General features: G+C 39.3%; 1 protein-coding gene across 3 annotated transcripts in view; it reads right to left on the bottom strand.

The window, feature by feature from the left end:
* The window catches only part of MICAL3 (microtubule associated monooxygenase, calponin and LIM domain containing 3), a 167,782-nt gene that overhangs the window by 61,585 nt on the left and 78,782 nt on the right, over positions 1 to 27,415 (bottom strand). For 2 of the 3 annotated variants that reach the window (XM_064458725.1, XM_064458716.1), the window contains exons 18-21: positions 15,107 to 15,214; positions 14,269 to 14,455; positions 11,226 to 11,314; positions 9,983 to 10,070 (exon numbers count right to left, since the gene is read on the bottom strand). In XM_064458725.1, coding sequence (XP_064314795.1) covers positions 9,983 to 10,070; positions 11,226 to 11,314; positions 14,269 to 14,455; positions 15,107 to 15,214 — 472 coding nt within the window. Of the gene's footprint in view, positions 1 to 9,982; positions 10,071 to 11,225; positions 11,315 to 14,268; positions 14,456 to 15,106; positions 15,215 to 17,914; positions 18,023 to 20,462; positions 20,568 to 22,432; positions 22,490 to 24,628; positions 24,725 to 27,415 lie in introns of all 3 variants that reach the window. The other variant, XM_064458735.1, reaches the window with a different exon arrangement.

A 27,415-nucleotide genomic window follows, 5' to 3' on the forward strand; every position in this document is an offset into this window, starting at 1 on the left:
CCAATATACTACAGATTTCCATAATTACTGGATCTCAGACTATATTTATATACTGACCATGTCCTTACTTAATTTCTATCATTTGTATCACGATTATGTATGCTGCAAATTGAACAGACTGAAATCTGAGGCTGGTAGTTACAGGAAAACATACAGGGAAATACTTGCCCTAAGTAAAAGCTCCATATATTCCAAAAAAGCATCAACATCTGCTCCCTCATTCCGTTGCATACTTTTCTATTACCTACATTTATCCCACATGCTCTTGTATAACTTATAAAGCAACTGAATATTCCAAGCAATCCAGAGCTTCACATCCTACTGCAAATTTTTCTGAAACTAAGAAAATTCTTGTATATAGGTATATAGGTAGGTATATTAATGATCTGCCCAGTTCTGAAGAGAAAGCTTCCAAAAGGCACATTACTGATTAAAGATAACTTAACTCATCAGTTCTGATGTTTTAAATCACTGAGTTACCCAAGCCTGAAAGTATTTGAAACATCTCTTGGGTAAAAAACTCCTATTTTTAAACACTTCTACCCACAAGTCATTAGATAAACTTCTATAACAGCAGAAAGGACAGTTATGAAATTCTCCTAAAAAAGAAAACACAGCCTTCTGGGATGACAGCAAACATGAGAAATGTCAGACTAAACATACATTTTTGAGAGAAGATGTAAGCAACTAAACAGAGCATAGAAGTGCCATCTCATCCTTAAAGAGCATCTGCCCAGTTTTCTTTAGAAAGCCCAAGCTATGCTCTACATCGCCAGGATCAGCTCAGCAACTACTACTCCACCTTCCTCCATAAATACACTTCACAGAAGCCAGAGAATAGGTTCAATGTCAACTCTGGTGTACCTATTGCTTCTCTTCTGATAATTTCTATTTGTTTGGGGGTTTTGGGGTGTTTTGGATTTTTTGGGTTAAAGTTTGGTTTTCTCCCCTTGTTTCTCCTTGTATTTTAAGATCACAAGCAGGTGGTAAAACTATCACTGTCTTGTTTTAATTGGTGTAGAGGTAAACAGACATTTATTAATTCATGTTGTTATTTTAAAAGTACCTTACACTTTCTCATCACTGTTACAGAACATTAGAGGAGAAATCTGTATGAAAGTTACTCTGCTTTCTACCATACCAGATGAAGAAGTGTAACAGGTCTAAAATGTAAAACAACTTGTTCGCAGCAGGCTTTCTACACTACCCTAGCGGTGCATGTTGCAAAGGAGATGGTCCACGCCAACATGCCTTTTGGAAAAACTGTTACCAAAATATTTCTGATGAAGCAAGCTGTTTTGGGATGCATGGTGGAAAACATCGTACTATTCTCAAAAGCTCAAATCTTAGAATGCAGTTTCCAAACCCCTGTAAAGCTAATTCAGCCCATCTTCAGTGGAAGTCATCTGTTTTTTGAGGAAACAAAACATCCACATTGCCCAAAGACTTCTGTGCATTTGTGAATGGCTCAGTACCTCAAACTTTTTGAGTGATTTATGCATGTAATTATGATACCTTCTTTCTAAAAATTGTCTTCAATATACTACTATTTATATAGTAAATTTCAGTCCTGGGATAAATAATTGGATGTTAGTTAGCAGCCACATAAGATTTTCTGTGTACAATTTCTTTTTAAGGACGTTAAGTGAGGTTGCTAACTGGAAAAAAGTACATGATACCTCAGTTTCTATAAGAGGAAGACAATATTTACTCTATTTACCAAGTTCTACAAGTCCCAAATAATGTTAGAGACCCTCAGAAATGACAGATGCAATGGAAGGACAAACCTGTGTAATTCAAGATCCCAGGATAGCATATTCAGAAAAATCAGCGTGTCCTCTTTACAGAACTGCAGGCAAAGCGGCGCATACACTCAGCAAGAATATGGCCCAGCCCAAACCGTCTACTTTTCTTCCTCATTTTCAGGTCATTTTATTTGCACAACAAAGGTTAAAAAGAATGATATTTGACATAGTGTGTTACATGGAGCTTTATTTACTGAAAAAATTTTCCCCTAGAGTAATCTTTTTAAGGTAAGTATCTTAGGTTGGAATGGGAGCAAGGAGGAAGGATGGCAGTGAAGAATGCTCAAAAAACATTCGGTTTTGTTTCTCAAACAAAACTAGAATGCCTTTAACAAAAAGTGACTTTTGAGTTTCAGCGCTATGGAAGCAGTTCCCTGGCAGCACCCCTCTCCCATCCAGTGAGGGAGGATATAGAGGTCACCTCTTCCCATAGGCAGTAGTAAGAGAACACCAGAAGCCATGAGAGCAGAGAAGAACCCCAGGTGCAGAAACAGAAAGTGTGAGGCATCTGTGTAGATTTCAAGGAGAATGAGGTGAGAGTGCCTGGGAGCTCTCCCATCACACAAATAGTTGGTTTCTCCAAGTTTTAGCTGTAAACAATGTCTCCTACACTGGTTCAGCAAGGAAGTCTGATTTCACCTCTGATGGGGAAGAGCTCAGGAAATGCACCTCCTTTCATCCTTCTTTTCTCTTTTTTCTATTTTTAATTCATTAAGCAAACATTTGATTTCTGCAGAGCATATATGTAGCTGCAAAATTAACAGCTTTCCCAGTACAGATCAGTGGAGGCTGTTCGAGTGGTGCTTCAAAACGACATTTCTAGTTCAGGCACCAGCACATGAAGTTTTACACTGAACACTGATGGCTCCTCCTCAGAACTGACGGCCCATTTTAGACTCAAAATCAGGACTACCGATCACAGTAAATAAAAGGCAATTTCAAAGGCATAAAGTGATTACTTTCCTCCAAAGAAGGAACTCTTACATATAGCAGAATTGATTTGCGGTTGCAGTCTGCAAGCTACCATTTAAACTACTCTGGCCAAATAAACCCAAAAGAGAAGACACATCCTTCACAATTAGACTCTCCAAAGTCATCTGCTATTACAAGTTTTCAGTTGTCAATGGTGCAGTAGGAAGCATGAGAAGCATGTGAGAAAAGACACAGAATGAGTCCCTAATGCAGACTAATCCAATATATCTTCGAGAACAGGAAAATGCAGCTCAAAACTATGATCCAGCTCCATCTCTTTGTCATGGTGAGAACATAACAGAATAGTCTCTTAACGGTCTTGAGGAAAGGAGATCATCTCAGGTGCCATTCTCCTCAGAGAAGACAACTGTCCAGCTAGAACATAAGACAGTATTTGGCTACAAGGCTCCATATTTACTCATTTTCTGCCTTTCCATGACACCAAAATATCCCATCATCACAGCTGCTGCTATACCAACAGGAGGAACCAAATCCTGCCAAGACGCTTACCTGTCACACCATGCGCAAACGCTATGCCTCCCTGTTCCCAACCACTGCCTTGCACTCACCCATGTTCCTCCTCTCCCCTCATGCCTGGGTATCGCTGCCTTGCTTACAGAGTGCAACGAAGACCTCTGGCCTGCAGCAAGGCACACAAAACCACCTCCCAAGTCAACCAAAATCAGTGAAGCCACAACACAGAGCACATCTAAAACCAGCCCTGCCACAGCAGTAGAATATTTAGTATGGGGGGTCCTCGGCAGCTTTTCTACAGCGGTATGTCTTGCTGTCTGTGCAGTGTACGCCCTGCACTCCGAGCAAACCACAACACAACAGCAAAATTTTAAAAAAACCATAATAGAGAAGAGGCCCGAAAAGTAGCACTTTGCAGTGACAGATGGCACTTGCCTTGGAGCTCTCCAGAATGTCTTTTGCATTTGTGCTTGCCAGATCTATTTGTTCCACTCTCCCCCAACTCAGTATCCCCTGCAACATCCCTCACCTAGAACCAGTGGAGGGAGAAGGGGGATGACAAAGAAAAACTCAGAAACCTGAAGTTTGTCTGGAATTTATTCCCTTGAGCATTTCACACAGTTGAACAAATAATGTCTTGATTTCACAGCAACAGGAAAACCACGTGTTACATAATTCAGAGACACACACCCCCAAAACAAAAACAGGTTAAAAACAACTGCATAAATCAAAATCTTCAAAGAGGCTTTACAATGGAGACATGAAGCCTTTCTGAGCACTAGTTGTCTCACTTGAACATTATCTGTCACCAAGCTTTTTATGCACACTCCCTCCTTTTCTGAGGGGAACAATCTCAAAATGGTCATTTCTCAGATTCCACTTTTCAAAAAACCCAGACATTTTAATTCTGTAATTTAAAAAGATTCAACTCCTTCACGCAAACTTGATACTATTTTTCTAAGACACAAAAACATTCAATGAAGCTCTTAAAGTGCCCAGAAAAATTCATATCACCCTTTGGAATATACACATACAAAAAATAAACAAATATTCCAGTGGCACAAGTCTACAGGTCTGAAAGCTAGAGAGAGAGGTGGAATTGGGAGCCCAGTTACTCCCAAGAAAAAGTGTTCTTAGCAGGATCCAGCCATGCGCACAAACTCAGCACATTGCTATTTTGTATATCCCTCCTCGGTCCCCAAAACTTTTCAGAACTTTTTCACTGAAAGTCTATCAGGTCAGCTACATCTCCACTCTTTAGAAGAAATAACCTTTCCATCATGTCTTTGCATTTCCAAATTTTCTGGGCTTCAAATTACTGGTCCTTTAGCATTCTCCTTTACTTTATGCCAAAGCCACCCAAATCCTGATAAGAACACTGACAAAGAACATGATGGACTGGGAACAGTCAAGCATTTATCCTAACAGAGATTCCTGGCTTGCTATTAAGCGATGATTCACTGGGCACTGAACCTTGGTCCTAACTGGGCAACCCACGTACTCTCAGCTTCCAAAAATACAGGGTCTGGTTCTTAAGTTTATATTTTAAATGTTACAGCAGAGAGAAATAAATCTTGCATCAGATCTCTTTGGAGTTGTATGAAACCCCATAAAAGGTTCAGTATGATGTGCCATGTCCTGCAAAACAGACCACCACAGCTCCTCCAAACAGAACAGACAACATTCAAGGCACAGTAGTAGAGGAATTATTTTTGCTCCCAATCTGGTGGTGCATCCTGAAATATGGATGTACTTTTTTTCCTTTATTTGTGGTTTTTGGTTTTTGTATTGTTTGGGGTTTTTTTGTTGGGGGGTGGGGGCGGGGCAGGAAGGGATATGGATGTCTTTGTAAAAGCACAGTTCAGTGGTCTAAAATGAAGGCACCACAAACAAAACATGATGTCACAGAATTATTTTGCAGCTATCTTCTGTAATTTAGTGTTTAAAACAGACCAAATTAAAACAAGGACAAAACCCAAATGTGAATAATAAAAGAAGTGACCAAGTGGAGGATTTCATGAAGATATATTTGTTTGCACAAGCAAACAGTATTGCTTCAATCTGAATCATTTTCACAAGGCATGTTCAATGTATAGAGAACCGTAAAGAGGCAATATTTATGAACAAGAAGCGTATTTATATACAGAAACATATATAAAAGGTATTTGTACTTTCTTAGACACAGAAGTAGAATTGTATGCAAATAATTTTGGATGCATTCATAAAGATTCATTAAAATTGTACAGACAGTTAAGATCCTTTTGAAAGTGTGGCTCAGATAATTTACTTTAAAGGGCATGCCATTTAGAGGAAGCAGCCACCCTTCTCTAGCTCTCCAAGTCAGCAAAAGAGCTTCCTTATTTAAAGTCCCACTTAGCTTGCTATATATGACAGATTACTTGTTTAAGAATCTACTCTGAAGAGCTCTGGTCAGAACATTGCTCCTTGAAAACACTTAAGGCACATCCATAGGAGATTTTTAACTTTTCGTATTGCATACCTGTATCACATACACTATATATTTTTGTGGTTTTAAAGCAGGAGACCTAGTGCCTCTACCTGGTATTGCATTTTTTAGTTTTGTATACTATGGCTTATATTTGGCTTAAGTCTTTCACAGGTCAAAAAACTTCTGCAAAGATCTCATTACTTGCCTTTTATTGCTGTACATTTTGAAGTATGAGTTTCCCTACCAGGTCTTCCCTTTATGAACTCCCTATTGCCGACAGGGACAGAAACGTATTGCTGTGAGAACACAAGCCTGAAATGGGAAATATCTTACAACAAAACATCACTGGCTAAAGTCACCCCAAGGAGCATTATCATAAATATAGGGGTAAAGACTGTTCCAAGTCCATCTGTCAAGAAAGAGCTGAAAGTTCAGAAATATGTTCTTACAGACCTTTAGAACAAACAGAAAAACAGCATTTGCATTAAAAGCACATTAAAACCATATAAAGTACTGTAAATAATATTAAAAAAAATCAAGACAGCAGTTACAGATTATCAAATGGAGAGACAGTTGAAAAGCAAAGTTTGGTTTTTTTCTTCTTGCCAATAGCAGCAATTTGGGCACAAAGGCAAATGCAGAAGATCGAGAAAAACAGGCAGACAGGGTACAGAGAAAGGTTACAGAATCTACAACAAGCATGCCACAGTTCAGCAGGACCAAAAGCACAGTAACAGCTTTCCCCAACTTCCCTTCCCCCGAGAGAATGCCATCCATCACTCAAAAGCTTGTTGCCACTTCCCAGACTGATGGGTTGATCTATATTGCAAGAGCCACTTTGACCATAACCTCCCTGGGAACATCCCCTGTAACCACCACATAAGATGGCACGCAGGCTCTCTGGCAAACCAGGCAAAACCTTCACAAGAAGGGTGATTCTAGCTGACTGTTAAAAAAACCTCAGCTTGCTTATCACAGATTGTGTCCTGCAACTAACGTCACTACAATACAAGGGACAGATAAAATACATTAAATGCCAGCTAAGACTGCAGCCACCCAGTGAGGGACTGACATTTTTAGCAAAGTTAATACATGCCAATCAGGTTAGTAACACAACACAAGTGCTTGTTGTGGCTAATCTTACCTCAGCTGACCCAGCCTTCTGAATGTTATTTTGTGGTTGAATATATTTTAAGCATTATGCTGGCTAAAAAAGAAGACGCCAGATTTGGTGGCATAGCAAAAGAGGCAGTGATTGTAGGGGGAGAACTCATGCAATTTACATCCATTTGGGATTCCATGGCAGCTAAAAAGCAGGCCTTGCACAAGTCACCATAAAGCTCACTGAACAAGCACTTTGCTAACTTGGGGCTGAATTTAACTCAGAGGTACAAAATTTAAGAACAGTAGGGGATTTTTGTCTTATATATTCTCTAATTGATGGCTCTGCTGTATACCTTCCTTTTGCTTTCTAAGCTATCTTTACATCTCCATCAAATATTAAGCCTGCGCATTTCACACTTCTTATACTCCACATCAAGATCTACCTCACTACTGAGGATTGTCTCAGACCTCAGGGTCTGAAATTGTTATTGCCAGATTTCGTTTGGTGGCACTTGCCTTGAGGGAGGTCAAACATTTTCAGATGTACGACCTGTATTAGATGAGTCTACCAGATGGGTGAAGTAGAGCCATGGAAACAGAGCACTGCCTCTATCTCCATTTCAGACAGGTTTTTGCTTGAGGTATTTATCTACTCTACAGTGAAAGCAGAACGGCTATAGTCCCTTAAACAGGCATTATAATAAATTGCAAGAAAGCATATACACAGATAGTTCAAAGTCAGGAGTTATACTGAGATGTAATCTTGTAGACTCCTTTTGATTATTCAGGAATAATATCCTATTCTTCCACTCTATTATCAAGCTTGGTAATGCAAAAGGGTTTGTTTTGGTTTGTTTTTTTCAAACCATATGTAACTGTAAACACATCACATGTTTCCTGACCTACCTACCCCACAAGAACAGGACCTACTGGTAAGCACCTACAGGACAGGACTGTTACACTAACAGAGAAGTGACCTGCCTTTAATGACACTGTGGCTTGTATTTAAAGTGCATTGCATTTAGCCTCTTCCCGCTTAGTACTTAGAATCTACTTCACAAAGAAAATGGAATCTCATCCACTAATGGCATTTTACAGCATTTTTCTAGCAGAAAGGGGGAAAACAGCAGAGGCACTGCTCAATCTTCTCCCCTTAAATGTACTTCTGTCATGCACACACAAGAATGCACCACAATACGCTGCCTTAAAGATGACCTAGCTTGACCCAGCTACGCTGAGTATATTCTAATGTACTTTGGGCACTGCAAAAGGCAAAGCTTTAAAAGGTCCAAAAGCTTTAAAAATAATGCTACAGTTATACGTTGCTTTAGAGAATCAGAAAGCAAACAGAAGGAGCCCTAGATTTCAAGTTTTGCCATTTGATAAAATGGTGTCTGTTCTGTGTTACTCCTCTGGAAATACTATAGTTCTGCCACAGGATTGTGCCACCACTATATAAGGAGAGATGGAAACATCTTTACAGAAGTTTATAGCAAACCATGGCTTATTGCTTCCTCTACTTAGTAGTCACTTAGATGCTATTTACTGAATGCTCATTTATAAAAGTGAGTAATTAAATTTGACCAGTTGGAAGGACTAAATCAGAGGAAGGAATCTTTCTGCCAGCAATTGCTTTGTTAAACCAATTGATATATAAAGCTAAACTCTCCTTCTTCCACTTCTCATCAGCAATAGCTTCACTCCACAAACCACCTTATTCTCTCATCAGATGCCCTATGCTCCAATAAATATTTTTTCCATTCATCTGAAAGAATATGCTCCAACTAAAAAAAAAACCCTCTTGCTTCAGTTTTAGAGAGAGCAATTCTAAGTCTCCCAAGTTGCACAGAAAAATGCTGTAGTTATCCCATCTGTCCACAGCATTTTTCAAATGTCATTCTTCCATACTTTTTCCCTTTCCTCTATTTTGCCATATGGAAATTCCATAAAAAAAAAAAAAAGAGGAAACGATGAAAGTAACTACACTTCAAGAATCAACCACACACACTAAGAATAAATTTCTGTTGGACTGCACTTGGTTACAATCTTAGAAACACTTGTAAGAATAACACATGAAGTCTAACAAAAGCATGATTTTTATTTGCCTCATGTTGTTAAGGTCTTTTCTCAACTTGCACTGTGAAACATTCTTTTCTCACAGTGTTGCTTTAAGTATCTTCTCTCTCTAAAAGCAGCTGATTTAGTTTATCCATAGTGTTCTAGAACAGATACTAGGAATCAGATCTCTTCCTTTTTCTGACATCACTAAATGAGCACTTAGGGGGTGGGCAAACGAGCATTTGTAGCACAGACACTTCTCCCATGTTAGAATGAATTAGAATTTCAAGTTAAAAGGTAAAACTACTTTACAGTAAGACACACACATTCACCGCCCCATTCCCAAAGCCATGGCTATGAGCAGCACAGATTCTGGCAGTGAGGGAAGAGCACCATGACCTGCCAGCACCATGAAATTGAAGAGGTTTAAGGAATCCGATCCCATTAACTGTCAGAGACACCCAGAATTCCAAAGGAGACACAATCCAAAGATAATTAGATCCTTCCCGTTCAAGTACCAGATTAATAAAGAGAAGCTTGGGAGAACAAGAAACCACACCCAGAATTCAGGCAAACACAGAAATCTAGTTTGAGAGTAACTCCAGTGCATCAGAAGAACTTTTAACTAACACCGACCTGCATACATTACAGACCAGGGCTCTTTATCTGGGCACATTCAGAGAAGACCCTCAACTGAGCATCTGTGTTTTCCTGGAATTCTTTGAGATAATGCCATTGAAAGGACCGAGAACATCTAGGCCCCAAAGCCACAGTGCAAAATAATGTATTCAGATTTTCATGTAATGCATGAAATTCACACGGCACCCCAAAATCACACAAATGATACAGCTTATAAAGTTGGGTCACATTAATTCTTACTGGTCAGCAGGCTGCCCACAGAATTCCCCTAGGATCTGCACAAGAACTTCTGACTGGACATATAGAAAGGGAACCCCAAAAGCCATCAGCTGACACATGAAAAAGGAGTCCAAAGGGTTCTGGGCTACCTGGTGCCCAATCGAGGAAACTGTGCTTTGCAGGCGCTGGCTTGCCACCCTAACTCTGTCAAAGAGGCCGAGAGAGTACTGCACCACCCTGCTAAAGAAGGAAGTGGAGCTACCTGGGGCCCTCTCTGCTGAGGCGGAGATGGTATTTGCCCGTCCGCTTCCATCACTTGCCATGGCGTCCTGAAGAGGTCCTTTGGTGTCCTGTAAGAATGTGGGGGAAATTAAATTCATATTAAAATTGAAAATGTACCAGCAACACTCTTTTTTTTTCATGTGAGACTATATGTTCTCAACACGTGGAACTAGGAAGACATCCCTCTCGCAATTAAGACACCCCATAATCATCACATAAGGCAAGGTCTGAACTAAGTATGTTCCTTCTCAGTTTATGGCTTTATTAAAGCTCTGGAAAACAAGCTGGATATCCAAGAAAGTCAAAGCAGTAAGATCCCTGAAGCCTGCTCATCTGGGAAATCAAGGAAGTACCGTTTTCAGTCTTCATTTTTGGCAGGAAGTACAGTACAAATATTGGGATGGATCCCTATCCTTCCAAAAAGGAGGAGTACAGCTTCAGCTTGTACTAATTAAACCTGAGAAACAGGCAGAAAGACAAGCCCCACCACTACCACAAAGGAAAATATAATTTAAGGGGAAGGACAGTTTGTAGCATGCAAGCTTAATGAAACTTAAGAGACTACCATATCATTTGCTCAGGCAGAGTACCCTAAAATACTGAAAAGGGGGTTGAGGAACCAGATTAAGTGCCTTGGATTGCAATGAAAAAAGCTGGGAGACTTTTCTGTATTATACAGTGGGTCTTGATCCTAAATTTAAAGCACAAATGCTTCCATTATGATAGTATAGGAAAAGGGATATCCTTTCTTTCCACGCAGGTTCCCATTAACACACAGAAAAACTTCAGCAAGGAAGGCAGGTCTTTTTCATATCCTATGCAAGTGGGGTAGAACTTCACGTTTCAAAGGAAGTGTAAATAATTTGTTTCATCTTAAGAAAAACCACAGAGAAACAAAGCAAAACTGAAACTGGTAACATAATTCATTTAGTTTCTGCATTGACTGAATAATAAGTATTTCAGCTGAGGAGAAAACAAATCAAAATCTTGTTCTGAATGGGACAGTACGTTATTTTAAAATAAGAACCATGAAAAGAGAAGCGGTAATTAAAGGATCTGCTTTTAAATAAAATTTATAGAACTGCAAGATCTCATGACATAAAAAAGCAGCTCGACGTACTCTGAATTTTTCTACTTTCTGAAGAAAACTCAGCATATTTACTTTTCAATGTTAAGAATCAAAACCTATTAACATGACTTGTTAGATGAAAATAACGAGTTACCTTTCCTGACAGAGGACCCACTGCTGGCCTCTTTCTTTGAGCATAACCAGAGAGTCGGTAACAGTAGTGAGGCTTACAGTAGAATTTACCTGCAGATAAAACACAAATGATGGTCAGCAATGACAACACAGCAGTTTAGCACAATATAAATGTCCACCTCATTGCAACTTCTTTTCTGCTGCCATTCCCGTTGCTCCATCTAGTTTATTCACTACACATGGAGGCAAACACTAACTGAAGTTTTAACTCCAGCCCTCCTCTCTCCCCCTCCTAGCTAGCCTCCTTTCCATTGGGTGCCTGACAGCCATTTAGCTTAAAATCCTATCAAACACCAAAGCAAAGCTGTGAGGCTTGTGTGGTATCACATGCTAACAATGCGGCAGTGTGTGAGGAACAAAGAAATCATCACATGAAAAGCTGGCAGAAGCACTTTTGGAAAAAGCAAGAATGAATACAACCAGCAGAGGAAAGTGGGAGAGGAGAATTAACTCCCAAAGAACCATCTCTAAAAATGTGCAGTGGCTACTTGTGGAAAGGACAATCAACCAATGATTCATTTTCACAATTAAGACCTTTTTTGTGTTACTACTGGTTTAGTAACACCCCAGAAGACTACATGGGTTTTCACCCATATCTGAACACTGACAGGAAGCCAAAGCAGCACTAGTAATACCATAATACAAATAGTAATGGCACGTAATTATCTACCCAGTGCATCCTGCTTGGTATATGCAACCCATAGCATCCCCTACTGCTACCCTATTCCTAGAACTTTGCTAATGTGTTTCAAACCTATATTCTGACTTTTGCCCCTTCCTCTTGTTTCTCTGGGCTGGTATTTGCATAATGCTTTGTTTTATGATGGAAAAGCGACAAACCCTACCTTTCGAGAGGTCTCTGCTTAAATAACCATTTCTTAATATTTACTCTTTCCAAAACCTGCTCTTTCAAATTGTCCCCAGAGAGCAACAACAGAAAAGCTCTTACATAAAAATTCTCAGACTGTGAAGCCTAAAACAGGACACTGATTGCAAAAGGCTGCAGAATGTTCATCAGTCCAAACAGCTAGGCAAGTAGCAACAATGTGTGTATAGCTTTGTTATTTTTTCTCTCAAAGAAAACCAAGAATGAAATATAAGCTAAATTTGCAATTATTAGATTAGATGGGATATCCCATATTTCTGTTTGGCCATATCTGCTTCATATACATACACAACTGTTAGGTATGCAATATCATTTCAGAATCAATGCTGTAAGCGTGCTGAAACTCCAAGCTTTGTGCTCGCTTCACTGACAACTCTCTGGCCATAAATGCATACATAAACTTGCTGGCAGAGGGAATCACTAATCTGGTGGCAAAAATTGTTTCAGCCCATACAGCTGACAGAGTAGCTTGGTCTGTTATTGCTAATCATATAATCAGATATTCAGTTACTCATGAATGCCCAGCAGTGCTCAAAAAATGCTTTTTTCCTAACTTTGATTACTGATGAAGCTTTTACTTTTAGACGTTGATTTCAAAACTATCATCGGCCCCTTTAAGCTCGCATGCCAAGTCTGCTGACCTTCCGGCCAAGCAATAATGGGTTTTCTATTCCTTACTGGGAGACGGGTTTGATGATTCTAAGTTTCCTCAACTCTTCATGACCAAGCAAGTCCATTACTTAAAGTCATTATATAATGCATCATCAATACATGATTTTGGTTCTTTTTGTCCCTTAAGCCTAGATGCTGTTTCCATGGCCACTATTCTACCCAGTATACGCAAAAAGATTCTTCCTAGCTACATGCAGCAGATACCTATCAATTTTACAACATATCAGTCTGCAGTAGCATATTCTGGAGTGTCATCCTGTGGCATATCAGTTTATAATTTTTACTTCATCTTTGTCTCAATGAGTGGGGAAAACTATTGGTACTAACACTTTTCTCCTGTAATTTTGGCTTCTACTCCACCGTATCCAGAATAGAATCCTTTCCACCTAACTGCTCGCTAGTTTTACATCATTGTGCACATATTTTCCTACTAAGACAGCAGTAAAGATAAATGGCAGCTATGGAAGAAAATAAAAGCATACATGCTGATATACATAAAGGTTTATCTAAGATACTTTCTTGTATTTTTCTTCAGCAAATGTGGCATTTCTGTCAATCACTGCTCAAGCAAAGAATGCAACACATTGCTACTCTTAGGAGGAGATGACTTTCCACAGGTGATATGTGAATTCAATTTATTACTTTCAATGTGCACACTTTGTTGATAAATTGAGTTTAATCTGCTGCCATATTGTCCGGTTTCTCAGATTTGTTAGTTATATCTGAAGCTTCCCTTAACTCTTAGCACATTAAATTCTGTTAACTGATTCATCATCAGGTTTTGTAATCATATTCCTTCCTTCTCAGTCTATCAGATACAGAAAACAAAAGTCATTACTGAATCTTCAGTAATGATTTCAACAACACTTCTTCTATATACATAACATTGACTTACCTCTTCTCAACTTTGATGCTCTATTTTTCACTATGTAAACAGAACTTAGTCTGTAACGAGCTATTATCACAGCCCCTGATTATAAAGTTCCTATTTTAGTACATTTAAAATAAACATAGACAGTTGGACAGTTATGTCTTCAAGAAAAAAAGCTGACTGCATTTGTCTCCAACATGTTATCTTCTCTTAAGTGGTATTAAACACTAAGGAGTTTCCTCATTTGACGGTACTGAAATAAGAGTAAAGGGTCTAGCCTTCAAACTTGGCCTCCAAAGCCTTTTAAAGCCCCTAACTACTATTTGTTTCTTTGCATTCTATCAGCTGTTATTATGTTAATTTAAAGTCCTAACAGCTCAGTTATTTTGCCGTCAGCATGACCTGACCGCAGGAGATCCATATAGTTTCAACAGTTTGAGAGATGGTATCTTTGCAACGGAAGTTACTCTCTTCCCTAACTCACCAAATAATTTTTAAGCAAAGAAAGAGCCAAAATCACTAGACAGACTTCCAGGACAGTTAAGAGAATTCTGACAAAAAGGCAATTTCTCTTACCACCGTCAATATCATAGGCGTAAGATGACAAGCGCAGAGTCGTCGCACAGTATTCACACTTGAAGCAACTGCGGTGGAAGAACTTGCCTTCAGCGCTCAGCCTTTCCATCACATAGACTCGCTTGCGGCAGAAGTAACAGACATCACTGCCTCCCAGGTTTTGGGGGAACTCCTTTTTGAGTGAGCCCTAGACAGAAATAGGCATGGCTAAATTTGCATGTGCCCAGCCTCACCAAGACTGCACGGTCAAATTTTCACTTCATTGATGCAGATACAGGAGCATCTGGATTCTGCAGTTCTTGGACACTATTCACAGGTTTAACCAGGACACCAAAAACTAACCTTACTGTCCAGGGAAGAAGGTCCTAGGATGCCATGCCTACATAGGTCAGGAATAAAATAAGTTCTAATTGGAAGAGCAGACATCGGTACTGTTAGTTATGACCTTGAACTAAATGACTGAAGGAGGCATATGACAAAAAGCCAAAACCATTAGAAATCCCTCAAACAGCAACTCTTAGACCTACGTTATCGAAACCAGTATCTCCTCCAGAAAACAATAATGCGAAGTAGCCTCAGTGGATCAAACACATCTTCATAAATGTGACAAGCAGTTTCTCTAATGCTTATGCACAGCTCTTGGACACTGAGATTAAATTAAAATATTTTGCAAGGAAAATGAGGACAAGAGTGAGGGCAGATGGGGAAAGGGAAATGAAGTCTTTCGCAAAGTTATTACAGATTCCATCAGTGGTAGTAACAACTGGACACTCACAATACTTCAGATCTACATAACATCTAATCACAAACACGCATCATCTTCTGTACATCGTCTTACCAGTTCCTTCTTGTCTAGAAGGGTTTTGGGTTGCTCTTTCCTTTGAAGCTGATTGGCTATCTGCTCAGCCAATGAGCTCACTCCGCCTGTGTACATCTTTATATACTTCTATCAGATGGACGGAATAAAACAATAGGGCAGTGAGAAAAGAAAAAAAATGAAATTAAAAAAATGACTAAAATGATAATAGGTTAGGTGGTGAAAAGGTGCAAAGAGGTCAAATCATGCCAAGACAGTGGACAATATGAAGTGACAAGTAGTAATAGCAAAGCTAGTGTCATCAGAAAGCACCAGTAGAGTCCAGGATCAACTGCAACAACATAAAAGAAGGCTTGCATTTTGCATTCTCTAAGTGCTCTGAAAATACTATGATGATGATGAAGAAAATAGATCTTATTTTTGCTTGTGGGGTATTTTGGCCCTGGAAACCTGACCATAGGCACTTCTCAAAGATGAGACCAAAGACAGGTTAAGATTCTAGGTTCTAGGTAAAATTGGCACCAGAAACAAAGATCTTCTAGAAGACATGTTACATAATCTAATGCAACCGGCTGATCGCAACAGCATATTTACACACTTAGCAACTGGAAAGGATTCATTTACAGAGCATTCATAGAGCAGGGAGAAATCCTTAACTAAGGAACTCACAGTGATTGAAAAATATTAATTCTTCCAATGCTAAAAATACATAGAGGTTTATGTGAAAAAAGATGCAAGAATCTCATCCAATGTGTTAAAGCCATACCTGCATACATCTGGAACATACACTTGCTCAACTGTGAACACAGCTTTATGACTAGGCTTTTCTCTATCATGGGTGTTGACCAACTCCACAACTTTGGATATCTAAAAACCCTCCAGTATTCCGAGAAACCTAGGCAGGTTGGCTGTTACCTTAGATGGTACTAAGTAAAGTGTTTGCAAGCCAAGTTCAGTCACTGCAGGAACGGAGGAAGTGTTTTTCACAGGAAATACTTAAAACTGTTGGCAATAATTACATAGTTAAGAAAATTATGCGCTTACATCCCTGTTAGCTCAATCACACTGCAAATGCCATGTATTTGACTCAGAGCAGCAAGGAGCACACCAAGCAATTTTCCTTTTCCAGACTAAGAAGCATTATGAATGTTTCTAGCTGGGGTCTCCTCAGCAAATGAAGGATCATCAGAGGGAACTCCAGCTTCTAGCAAGTGTAAAATGCCAAGGATAGAAGGATAGAAGTATTCTGAAGGAAAGGACTAAAATTTTATCTCAAACCCCCTTTTACTCATATAGCATAACTTGTTTGAAGCATACTAGTTATTTCCCACAACTAATAAAACAGCATAAATTTAATATGTGTGGTTATTAGCCTTCTAGGAATGTTTAAGACCTTCACATGTTCAAACATGAGAACAGCAGGAAGCATCACAAAACCTGAAATTCATCAAGAATGGTTGGTATTTTGGGGAAAAAAAATTTTGAAAATGGACTGCTCAGCCATCAGAGATTACCGCTGCTTATCACTGAAGTCCTAGTTACTTAAGCCCTGTGCCACTGCAGTAATGAGGGTTTATTTCTACTCAGAAAGAACTTCTACCTCTCTTCTGATTCTACCCCAAAAAGCACAGCGCTCACAGTATTTATATATGCAAGAAATAACATGATTTGTCTTTCAACATTTTCCATGTTCGACATTCTTCCTCAGCTAACGCATGCACACACATATGTGCGGAGTTGCCTTTCAGTATCATACATCGTATCTTGTCAAATATTACATTTAAAATGGTGCCCACTGGAAAAATTTTCTTCCTTCCATTGAACACTGATCTTTAACTGGCAACCATTATCATTTGGGCAAGAGTTTTCCACTTTCCTCTAAAATACCAGCAACCTTTGAGGCTTTTTAAGTTTTCTTGAAAGATAGTTCAGGCTTTTCCATGGGAATAATTTTCTTTTAGCTGAACCAGGTTTCCACTGAACAAAAAAGTTCAAATCAACAAAAGTGTTGATTTGAAACCTTCATCCAACCTTAATTGCAGATGCTTCAGGATATTGACATTTCTACCAGCATATACTAAGTTCCATGCTTAAAAAGTGAGTATGCTAATCTTAACTCATGATACCATGGACTATTTGGTGTGGGAAATTTAGTTGCTGAATTTTTGATTTGGGGTTCTGTGTTTCTGATTTGTTTTGCTTTTTTCTTATACATCAAATCTGGCCTAATACTGGGTCTTAAATGAAGCATTTTATCTTTCCACCTGTGGGCAAAAGCAAAGATATAAAATGCTCTGTGACGTTTTCAAGAGCAGGCAAAGAACCCACTCCAGCCTAGGTCAAATCAAGTTCCTGGTGTTTATGTATGACAATTGCAACTAGTTCAAATTCTCAGTGATTTTTCAGAAAGCCAAAGTATTTTTTAATTTCATGCTGTCCATTAAGCATATACACACAAACACATTCTGTAGTTTGGCCCAAGATCTCAACAAAAGCAGCAAGCAAAACAAGAAAGCTTTACTGCAAAGCCAGAAGGACTACCAGTGCTCAAAACACCTGAGTTGAGAGTGAGATGTACCACGAGCCTTTCATGTACATCAAATGTTAACTATATTTAGTTTCAAACTGCTTTATCACTGACAGTAACCAAACTATGCCATAGGTTGCCTTTGGCTTCTCACCTGTGCATGAATATGCACAGACATTGCATTCTGCAGGTGAAGCATTGCAAGCCTAGCCATCTCTTGTGGTGCGTCCTTGGCTGGTGGGACCGGGATGCAGCAAGCGAACACAGCTGAGTGCACCTTGCAATGCTCAGGCTAATGCTACCTGTCGAAGAGAGTCAGATGAAGGTGAAGAAGGGCGATTAGAAGAACGGAGGCTAAGGGAGAGCTCCCACTGGTCAACAAAGAATCGGCGAGACGGTTCAGTCTCGGGCTAAAAAATAAAATAAAAATCAAAACAATCATACATGGCTACAAAGGGAAGATTGGAGAAAATAAAAAAAACTCAGGCCCTTCTGACCACCATAAAAAAAAAATTTCTTACAGACTCTTGTAGGAAAACTTGGAGAAAAATGTCCAGTATATCTTCACTTTCTCCCAGGTGAGGCAGAGTAAGTTATTCTTACCTTGCTCTTTATCAGGTTTTAAGTTATTAGGACCATTTGGAAGCAGTTACCTACTTCCACAGATGTCCAACCTCCTGTAACCCAACCAGCTAAGACATTGGCAAAGGTCCCAAGTCAATTTCCTCTGCTCCTCCTGTATCTCCCATTGTTCTGTCGCACTGGCCCAACTAAGATTGAATTTCAGGGCATGTGAGACCTCTTCTATGTTTTAATGGTATAAACCAAAAGCGTGTTCTCCTTGGGGATGGAAGATAAAGAAATTAACCTGTATACATTGCCAATAATTAGGAGCAAAATTCCTACCAAACATTTACTGTAAGCAGATCAGAAACATCACACTAAAAAGAATGAAATAATATAAAACAATCTGTTGTTCTTGCTTCTTAAATAGCAGACAACTAATCCCAAACTGAGAATTTGTATCCTTCTGAAACTGAGTCCTCACATGAGAGCCCAAAATTTGGTCTGCCAACATACCCCTCTCATTATCTCTGTGGCTCATTATGCCTATCTCCCAAGAAATACTTCACATAAATAGGAAAAAAAAAACCAGTAGCTGGAAGTATCAAACAAACTGTAGAAACTCTGCATTTCTAGAAATTATAATCTGGAAAGAAAAATTACGCAAACTTCAAATACTTGTCCCTTTTTTACAAAAAAAATTATTTTCCACTAAAAAAAAAAAGGAAAAATAAATGTCATGTAGGTATATGACTCACAAAAATAGCAATTTCTACCCACTTAGAATAGCCTAGCCTCAAGATTAAATCTACTGGACAAAATGCTCTCACAATTTCCCCAATTTAAAGAAATATAGTTGTTTACTTTATACACAGATTTTCTGTTCTTAAGATGAACATTTAATCAAATTTCTTTTCTGAAAATGTCTTTCTTTGCTAAGCTTTCTTTCTCTTACTACTCTATATTTCTTTTTTCCCCTTAAATTCCACATCACAATCTATCATTGCCTGCAGTGTTCCAGCATCTGTTTCCTCTTTTTCCTCTCTGCCCTACCCACTTTATCCTTTCCTCCCATGTTCTCCATCTCCCCTATATTTTCTCTCCTCAGTTCTGCACTATACAGAAATTAGATAGTTTCAAAAATAATTTCAATCTTTGCATTGTAATGCTGTTAATCTTTTTCACCCTCAAAAGGAGCTTACAAGTGCTAGAGAGCAACTGAGCAAGGAAATGCACATGAGCATGCTGTTGTGGATCATGCCCAAGATCTTCAGCTGTGTCACCCATTAACAAATGGATGTTAATATGCTTAAACTAGTCATCTTACCCAGTCTTCCATGGTTTCTTCTATACCCCCAAATTCTATCTCAAATCCAGCCACAGGTTCACCTTTTTTCCCTCAAGAAGAGCTTTACTGACTTTAATTATCAGCAAAGACAGCATCCCCAAAAGAACAGCAATGGAAAGTGAGCTAAATGTTATAAATTTCCTCTTGACATGGCTTGGAAAAGTTATGCCCACCAGCAAAAGTTCTGGGACTGTTTATGCTCCAGATCAAGAAGAGAGCTTGATTTTGGATGGTTAACTCAAAACAATAAGTTATGAAAAAAAATCACTTATGTAGATGGTGTTTTCCAAAAGCACTCTCCAGTTTGCCAAATGCTGTTGAAGACAGGGGCAAGCAACTAGAAACTAAAGAAGCCACTGTCCAAACTGGCGTGCTCCCATATGCCAAAGATGACACACTGGAGAGAAAATTAAGCACAAAACCAAAACAAAACAAAAGTGTACACTGGAATCAAAGAAAATCTGCACAAGCTGCCAACTCTACCGTTGGAAATAAGTACACAGGAAGTATGGATACAAAAGTAGTACTTCAGAGCCAAGAACTATGCTTGGAAAAGGCAAACGCTCTTGCTTCCAGAAGCAAGTAAAATTTGTGAGCAACTGGCTGGTAACTGATTTCTGTGCGATGATTTGATCTGGGGTGCAGCTGGTTTTCAGCATGTAGTCTGAAGCTTGGAGGCTGTTTTTTACCTTACTGTTCATATCATGTTTTGAGAAACAGAAATGTTGTCATTCATCAAACAAGGAGAAAGTTAAGAACTGGCAAGTAGGATAAAAATATTACACAAAATAGACTTGACTGTGTCTTTTTAACCACATGACTGTAGAGCAATAGTCATTGTATTTTGGTGAATTTTTCTATCCCTCTGAACCCAGCTGTCACTGGTACCCAGAATCCCACACTGATACAGGACACCAGATAGGCAGGGCTGTAGTCACCTGATGCCTCACTGCAGGTCTGGACTCCAGGAGGGCAGCCAGCTGACATGCCCTTTGCTCAACATTCTCAGGCAGTTGGTCATCAGAAAATAAACCAGGAGACCTCTGTGAGATGAGGAAGGAGGAAGTAAACAAACCAGCAAAAAAGCCCCAAAAGGAATAGACATCGAAATCCCAGGCAAAAGGTATGAAATTCACATGCAGAACTGTAAGAGAAGGTCCCATGTGAATACTGTTTTTATTTCCAGTAAATGGAAATTATTTATTTCCAATGTCTACTGTTCTAATGAAGTGCTAGGTTTTGACCCTGAAGGCCAAGAAAAAGCAGTTGAATTAGTTGCCATTCACAACTCTCCTACCTAGGAGTGCTGCAGCCAAAACTAAAGCGTGTGGCCTCTCTGGCATTACCATCCAAAACAAAACAAAACAAAACAAGTGGCTTTATCATGCACAAAGGAGCTTATTTGCCAACTTATTTCACCATAGTTCTCGATTCTCAAGGATTTCCTTGAAATATCTAAACCTGCACATACTTGTGTTTCTCAGATTTTGTGCATAGAAACACTTCTTTTAGGGTAACATACTTCAGTTCTCATAAAGAATGAGTTCATCTCCACTGGTATATGAAACGTGAATGCTGTACTTAGCAAAGAGAGGATGTTTAATGAGACTGGCTGGGTGAAACAAAGCACAGCAAAATCAAACTATCACAGAAGCTGCCAGTTTTACTTCTACAACTTCACTGCCCTATTCGTTCTTACTGCACTGCCATGTCAACACATCCCAGGCACAATATTTTACACCACTACTATTCTGGTCTTTCGTATCTATCTTCTTAGAGGGTTCTGTAGTGTACTTAGTGACATGGAAAAAAGGCCTGGCTTGTGGCCTGCTATACAGGACAGGGGTACCACCTGCAATATCACACAGGCTTTAGCTAATTTGTAGAGTTCAAAAATAAATGGACCAAGAGCTACACACACATGCAGAAGAAACTTCAGGCTTGATCTGTCAAGAATGACAGAGTGCTGCTACGTGTTGCTAACTGTCCTCCAAAGCAGAACAGAAATTTGGGTTCACACCCAATTTACGAGAAACACTTTCCCCATTCAGATGCATTAATAATACTCTCTACTTTCAGCTGCTTTCAGTTCCACCCACTTCTTCCTACTATATCATTTTCACTAAAACTAGGGCCTATTATAAAGCTGTGGGCTTCTGTGTCACCGCAGACACATGCTTATTCATTTTCTACTGCTTGTCAGAAAACATTCGGCCCACAAGAGTCTTTTGTTAGAACACATTCTGAAAGTTGCAACAATTTTATAGCTGGCAACCACTTATGACTTAATTCATTCAAACCCTTTACTGGAACGTCAGTTAATTTGTCAATATGAATTCAAATCAACTAATTCTTCTGAGCGCCTATCTTTTCTTTTCCCATGCTTCTTTGTAATACTGAGCCATTCAGGCAGACTGTTGAATATTTCATTGTTAAGGCGGCTTCAAAGTCTCTATACTAAATAATGCCTCATCATTTTTCCTTTTACTTTGGCCTGTAGGAGGCAGGATGGAATGCCAGTTGTTTAACCATCCAGAAAGCAAGCAGTGGAAATAATGCAACCACGTTCGCATGAATTAGCACAAAACATAACTCTTCTTGTTCTGCTACAGCCACAGCATACTTCAATAAAGAGGTGTAAGAGAAAAAGAAGAACGAGAAGAGCTTAAGTGCTAGATCTACGGCAATATAAAAGCATATAGCAAACTATCGATGAAGGCTTGTTATGCATTTAAATGGGTATCACACAGAAATAATCACTCCTAATTGACTCCCAGCAGTTCCAGCGTGTTAACAGCAGCATTAGGATAAGTGTGTCTCACTACCCAGGTCATTGGCTCTCTGTATTACACACATCCACCACAGCCTTGTGTCATCAGCATCCATGCCATTTGTTCATGCTCTTTACCCTTTCCTGTCTGGGACTCTCCTCCCCAGCATAGTCGGCACCAGGTTCCCTGTTTCTCTGCAGGCAAAAATTATGAGCTTAATAACAACCACAGACCAATTTCCTATTCAAAACACATTTCCTCTGATTTTTCTTATGATGCAGGCAGAAAAGAGGCCATAATGATAGCAGAACGGTTTATTAAGAAGAATATTCTAAAACTGGCAATAATAACCTGGATCCTGCAGGGAAAATTTTAAAAAACAGTCCACATATATATATATCCATATTAGGTCAGTAAACCACAATATAGTACCACAATGCAATGAAATTAGTACAATAAAGATGGTAAGACACTCAATGTAACTCATACTGTGAGGTTAGATCAAAGGAAGGAAATAGAAAGTTTAAAAGAAGTGGCCAAATGAATGCATTAGAAGCACAGAAGTACAGGTTTTAAAAGACATCAGTGTAACAAGGACATAGATCCATCTGACTCGATATGAGGCCTGGGCAAAGATAATTTCAGGAAAATAAATCATTCCTAAGGAAAAAAGAATGTCTCCAAAAGCAGACCCCTCTCTACTGAGTCAAACAGATCAGTTCTGTAGCACAGGGGGTAAAAATACCTGAGAGTTAAAAGGAGGAAGCCAAAATTTTTTTTTATTTATTTGTTTGAGCAAGAAGACATGCAGAAAAAGTTTCCTACAGGACACAATGTAGAAAATGCTCAAAGTACACTTGGACCCAACAGTAGTAGGCTCTCATGACTGAACTAGGCAACCAAAAAGACGCAGGACAAACAAACACTTAGGAGAAGCTAGGGAGGGAAAATACAGAGCTAAGGGATCCTTAGTGACTGAAAGCTGATTTCTCTAAATGGAAAATTAATCCCACACCATAGATTAAAAAGTAAGACTCAGCATTTAACTGCCTTTGTTTCTCTATCCGTAAGCTTGGGGAAAACCTTTCTTCTCTCATAAAATATGTCTGTCAAAATTTTCAAAGGCTGTTGACAAGAGGAAGGCAGCTAACTATCACATCATCTGATAGTATTATACTCAATTCAGTTTAAATGTGGGTTTTGCTAATGAGAAGGGCTTTCCCCACTCATTTTACCTGGATGTCCATTTGTGTATCCTTTTTTGCACCATGCTGTCCAAAATGTGCCAGAAAACTAACCACTTTTATGTTATGACAGTTTTAAATGAGATAAGTAAGCAGAGCTGACCTGTCCTGCAGATGCAAACACCAGAGGGGCAGCGGAGAATGTGTGCTCCAGAGGCTGACAAAAATTAGACCAGATTGAATGTAACATGTAAAAACACTTCGAGAACTCACAGCAACAAGGCAAGACAATCTTTGTGTCCAAGAAAAATTCTTGACTACTCTGCTAAAAGGTAACATACCCTTACAGAGCTTATAGTCCACCTGTGGGGAAATTTATCTGTACAATTCCTCTTTACAGCTATGGGAGGTCTATGGAACTGCAGCTGCCTTTTTGTCACCTCAAGGTTAGTTCAGGATGGATCTGGGAGGAGTGAAATTTATTACTGCAGTAGGAAAACAAATATTTTAAAAAGCTACAACTCTAAGAAGCATGATGACCATGTATAATAAGACACAAATATTAAAGGGTTTCAGGTAATATTTAACTAGAAGGACAACAAACACATGTGTGTAAACATCTGGATGCACATTTATACCCCCTGTTCAGAACAGTTCTCACTGCTCCAAACTCAAACTCAAACAGACTGAACACAAACTCTTGTGAGACTAACGCTTGGGTGCGTGGGAAACAGAAAGACCACATTGGATGCATGCAGGCCACTACAACACTCTAAAGAGGTGCTTCATACAGGTAATCCTGAAAGAGTTTCATTAATACAAGGGCAAATTTTCATTCACACTTGTTTAAATGAAGAGTGGAGATGGAGAAAAGTTGCATTTTTTTTCCCCGCACTACTCCAAACATTTTATTTCTCTTTTGCTACAACTCAAAACTGGAAAGGCTACTGTAATTACAAATTACCCTACAGTAAAACCTTAGAGTCTCCAGTGCACCAGATCATCATCATAATCATCCTCCTGATGAGCTAACGCCAATCTGTATTTCAAACTGGAAATGCATCTGTAAACAGGATATCCGGTAACTGATCTAGTCACTTGTACAAGCAGTAATGAAGAGAGAGGGACAGAGCATGCAGAGGGAATCACCTGCTGCCTGGGATACGGTGGAGAGGAAGGTGGAGTGGAAGAAGTGAGCATGATCACTTTTTTGGGGCAGGTCCGAGAACGTTCCTTACTCCTCAGCTTTTTTCAAAACAGAAAAAGATAAAAAAATCATAATAACAGTAGAGAAGAGAGAACATTACCATTGGCTTTGGTGAGACAGGCCAGAACACACGAACTGAGAGACTGCGGATCCTAAGCTCCCACCTCTCATGGATGACCTAAAGCCACATTTTATCTGAAGCTGAAAGACCTAAGTTTTTCACCCATAGCCACATGATCGCATGTCCATTTGACAGATGCTTCTAGGGGCAGGGAGCATGTACGTATATCAATCTTCAGTTGAGTTTCTGGCTCAAGGCCTTACAATCAGTGAAAGGTACAAGCTGGATCTCTCCGTAGCACAGCTGAACTGCTCTCTTTGCTTCATGAAAAATTACTTATAGCTGTGCCTTGCAATATTTAAAGATTTCCATCCTGTTGATGTAATTACTCTTGCTTGCACTTCATTAGCAATACAACTCAAGTCACAATGTTCTGTTCTGAGATTCAGATCCCTCCTCCTTAACTTACAGATACTAAACCACCTCAGACAAGTTAAACTGTATTCCACCATTCTACTAGAACTGATACAGCTAGTTTATAGTTAATATGTAGCCATATCTTATTAGATATGGCTGAATATTACACAATGAGAATACATGCCCTCATTTTAATATGCCAGAAAACATGCCTTTCTAGTTCTGTACCTCCTTACTATGTACAGTCTGTTGTCCACCACTTCCTGATTATTAAATGTACCTTCTGCCTGATTTTCCCTTTCCTTCTGAGTTCTCACCAGACCATATCTGAAAACTGTTGCACTGCGAAAAAAAATGCTGTGCATCCAAAGTCAGATAGCCTCCAGGGAAACAGTGTGCTGTTTAAAGATATTACAGATGTTCCTTACTGCCCTTACAGCTGAGCTGGCATGAACATCTGTTTGAGTGTTCTCTTTTCTTTCAGAAAAAAAAAAATCAACTCTTCTAATTCAAACAGATGCTAAAAGCAGCTTAAACTAAAGCACATGACTTTGCACTGAAGTGGATGAGGAACATTTATATGCTGTTTCAAAAGGCTCAGCTGTGAAGCCACTAATTTCTAGCTGAAAGGGTGGTAACATTTTCAACCACTACAGCTGTTCATGGACTTTCATCTGACCATGGCCGAGTTTGGATTTCAAATTTCAACATTTTCACAAACTTGTGTATTTTTCCATGTCAGATTTCAGAATATAACATTGTAGAGGCATGAGGTACACGTTCAGTCCTCCAGTAGGATGCATTTCTGAGCATGCAAAGACAAAGATGGCTATAGCAAAGAGGAAAGATGTACCAACAGATTTAAATAACTAATCAATAGGAAAAACTATATTTGCAGAAATGATTGGTGTTGTAAGTTCTCTTCTGGTAAGATTTTAGCTCCTGCTGACTGTGGTCTCAGTTAGTCATTGCGTATCTTCAAAAACCACAGTTCCAACAGAATTACTAAGAAGAGTTTATACTGCAGCACCTTTATCACACTTCAGGGGACCACCTCAAAAGAACAAGCATCAGACCTCCAGAAGCAGAAAAGATTTGCACCAAAAGACATGTGATCTCCATCTTACAAGCACCTTCGCACATGTCAGTGATTTAAGCTTATATATTACACACATACCTTGTTGCTGTTAGACCTATGAAACTACAGCAGAAAACTGCTGAAGGCCGTAAGCTGAGAGTCTGGAAAGGCAGGACAAAATTCAATTGAAAAGGTTCATCTCCTATACCACACCCAAACAGTCAGATCCTCTTCTGGATAGACCATATGGCTTTTCAGTGGTGTCATGATCCCTGATGAGATGCTCTTACCCAAAGCAGCCAAAATGGCTTGGAAAGCAACAGAACACACCATGGAAGATGTTTTTATGTGAGTTGGCGTTCATTGGAGGAGATTAACGACCACCCCATGAAACACAGTCCAGTTTCTTCAGATGTTATCATCATCACATAAAAAATTATACACATTTCCTCTGTGCATGTACACTTAACAGTATCTTCATGCATTACCAGCTGCTGCTGAGGTGCTCATAAGAGCATTAATCCAATTTTGACAACACAGATTGACATTCTCAAAGTGTTGCTCAATAAAGTGAACTTTATAATCCAACTCATGAGGAAAATGCAGGCCACACAAAATGCTGTGAGCAGCAGATAGGTGAGGTTTTTAACCTGCTTGATCTTTTGAAGGTCTTCCATTTCCAAGAGAGACAGCATTAAAGTCCTTATGATGAAAGTAAAAACTGCTTCAGAACACATTTGGCCAGGATTTCACTCTTTCTAGGAATCCTGTCTTAGGAAGCCAGCCATACCCCACCTGCGCAACAAACACAGTCTGCCTTACAAATTCATTAGAACTGCTAGCCTTGTAACTCTTAATTCTAGGACAAAGCAAGATTCTAGACTTAAAATGATAAGCAAGTACAGCTAAGGAAGTCTGTCTGACAGACACTGGCAGGCAATAACCCAACGCAGATGTAAATCTTCCACCACATCCTTTGCAACTGTGTAGTTTCTTACACTTTTGCAGTATACTTTCCTCTTCCATGCAGTTTCCAAGGTGCAGGACCAAACCTATCAAACATGAGATGCAAACTTTCCTTCCCCAAAGACCCCTGAGGACCTCAACTTCATGGTGGCTACTGGCAAGAACATTGGAGAGCTTGAGGTTTTCCTGAGTAACACATCACCACTT

The sequence above is a fragment of the Phalacrocorax carbo genome, chromosome 1 (genome assembly GCF_963921805.1).
Source record: "Phalacrocorax carbo chromosome 1, bPhaCar2.1, whole genome shotgun sequence".
Taxonomy (NCBI): Eukaryota; Metazoa; Chordata; class Aves; order Suliformes; family Phalacrocoracidae; genus Phalacrocorax; species Phalacrocorax carbo.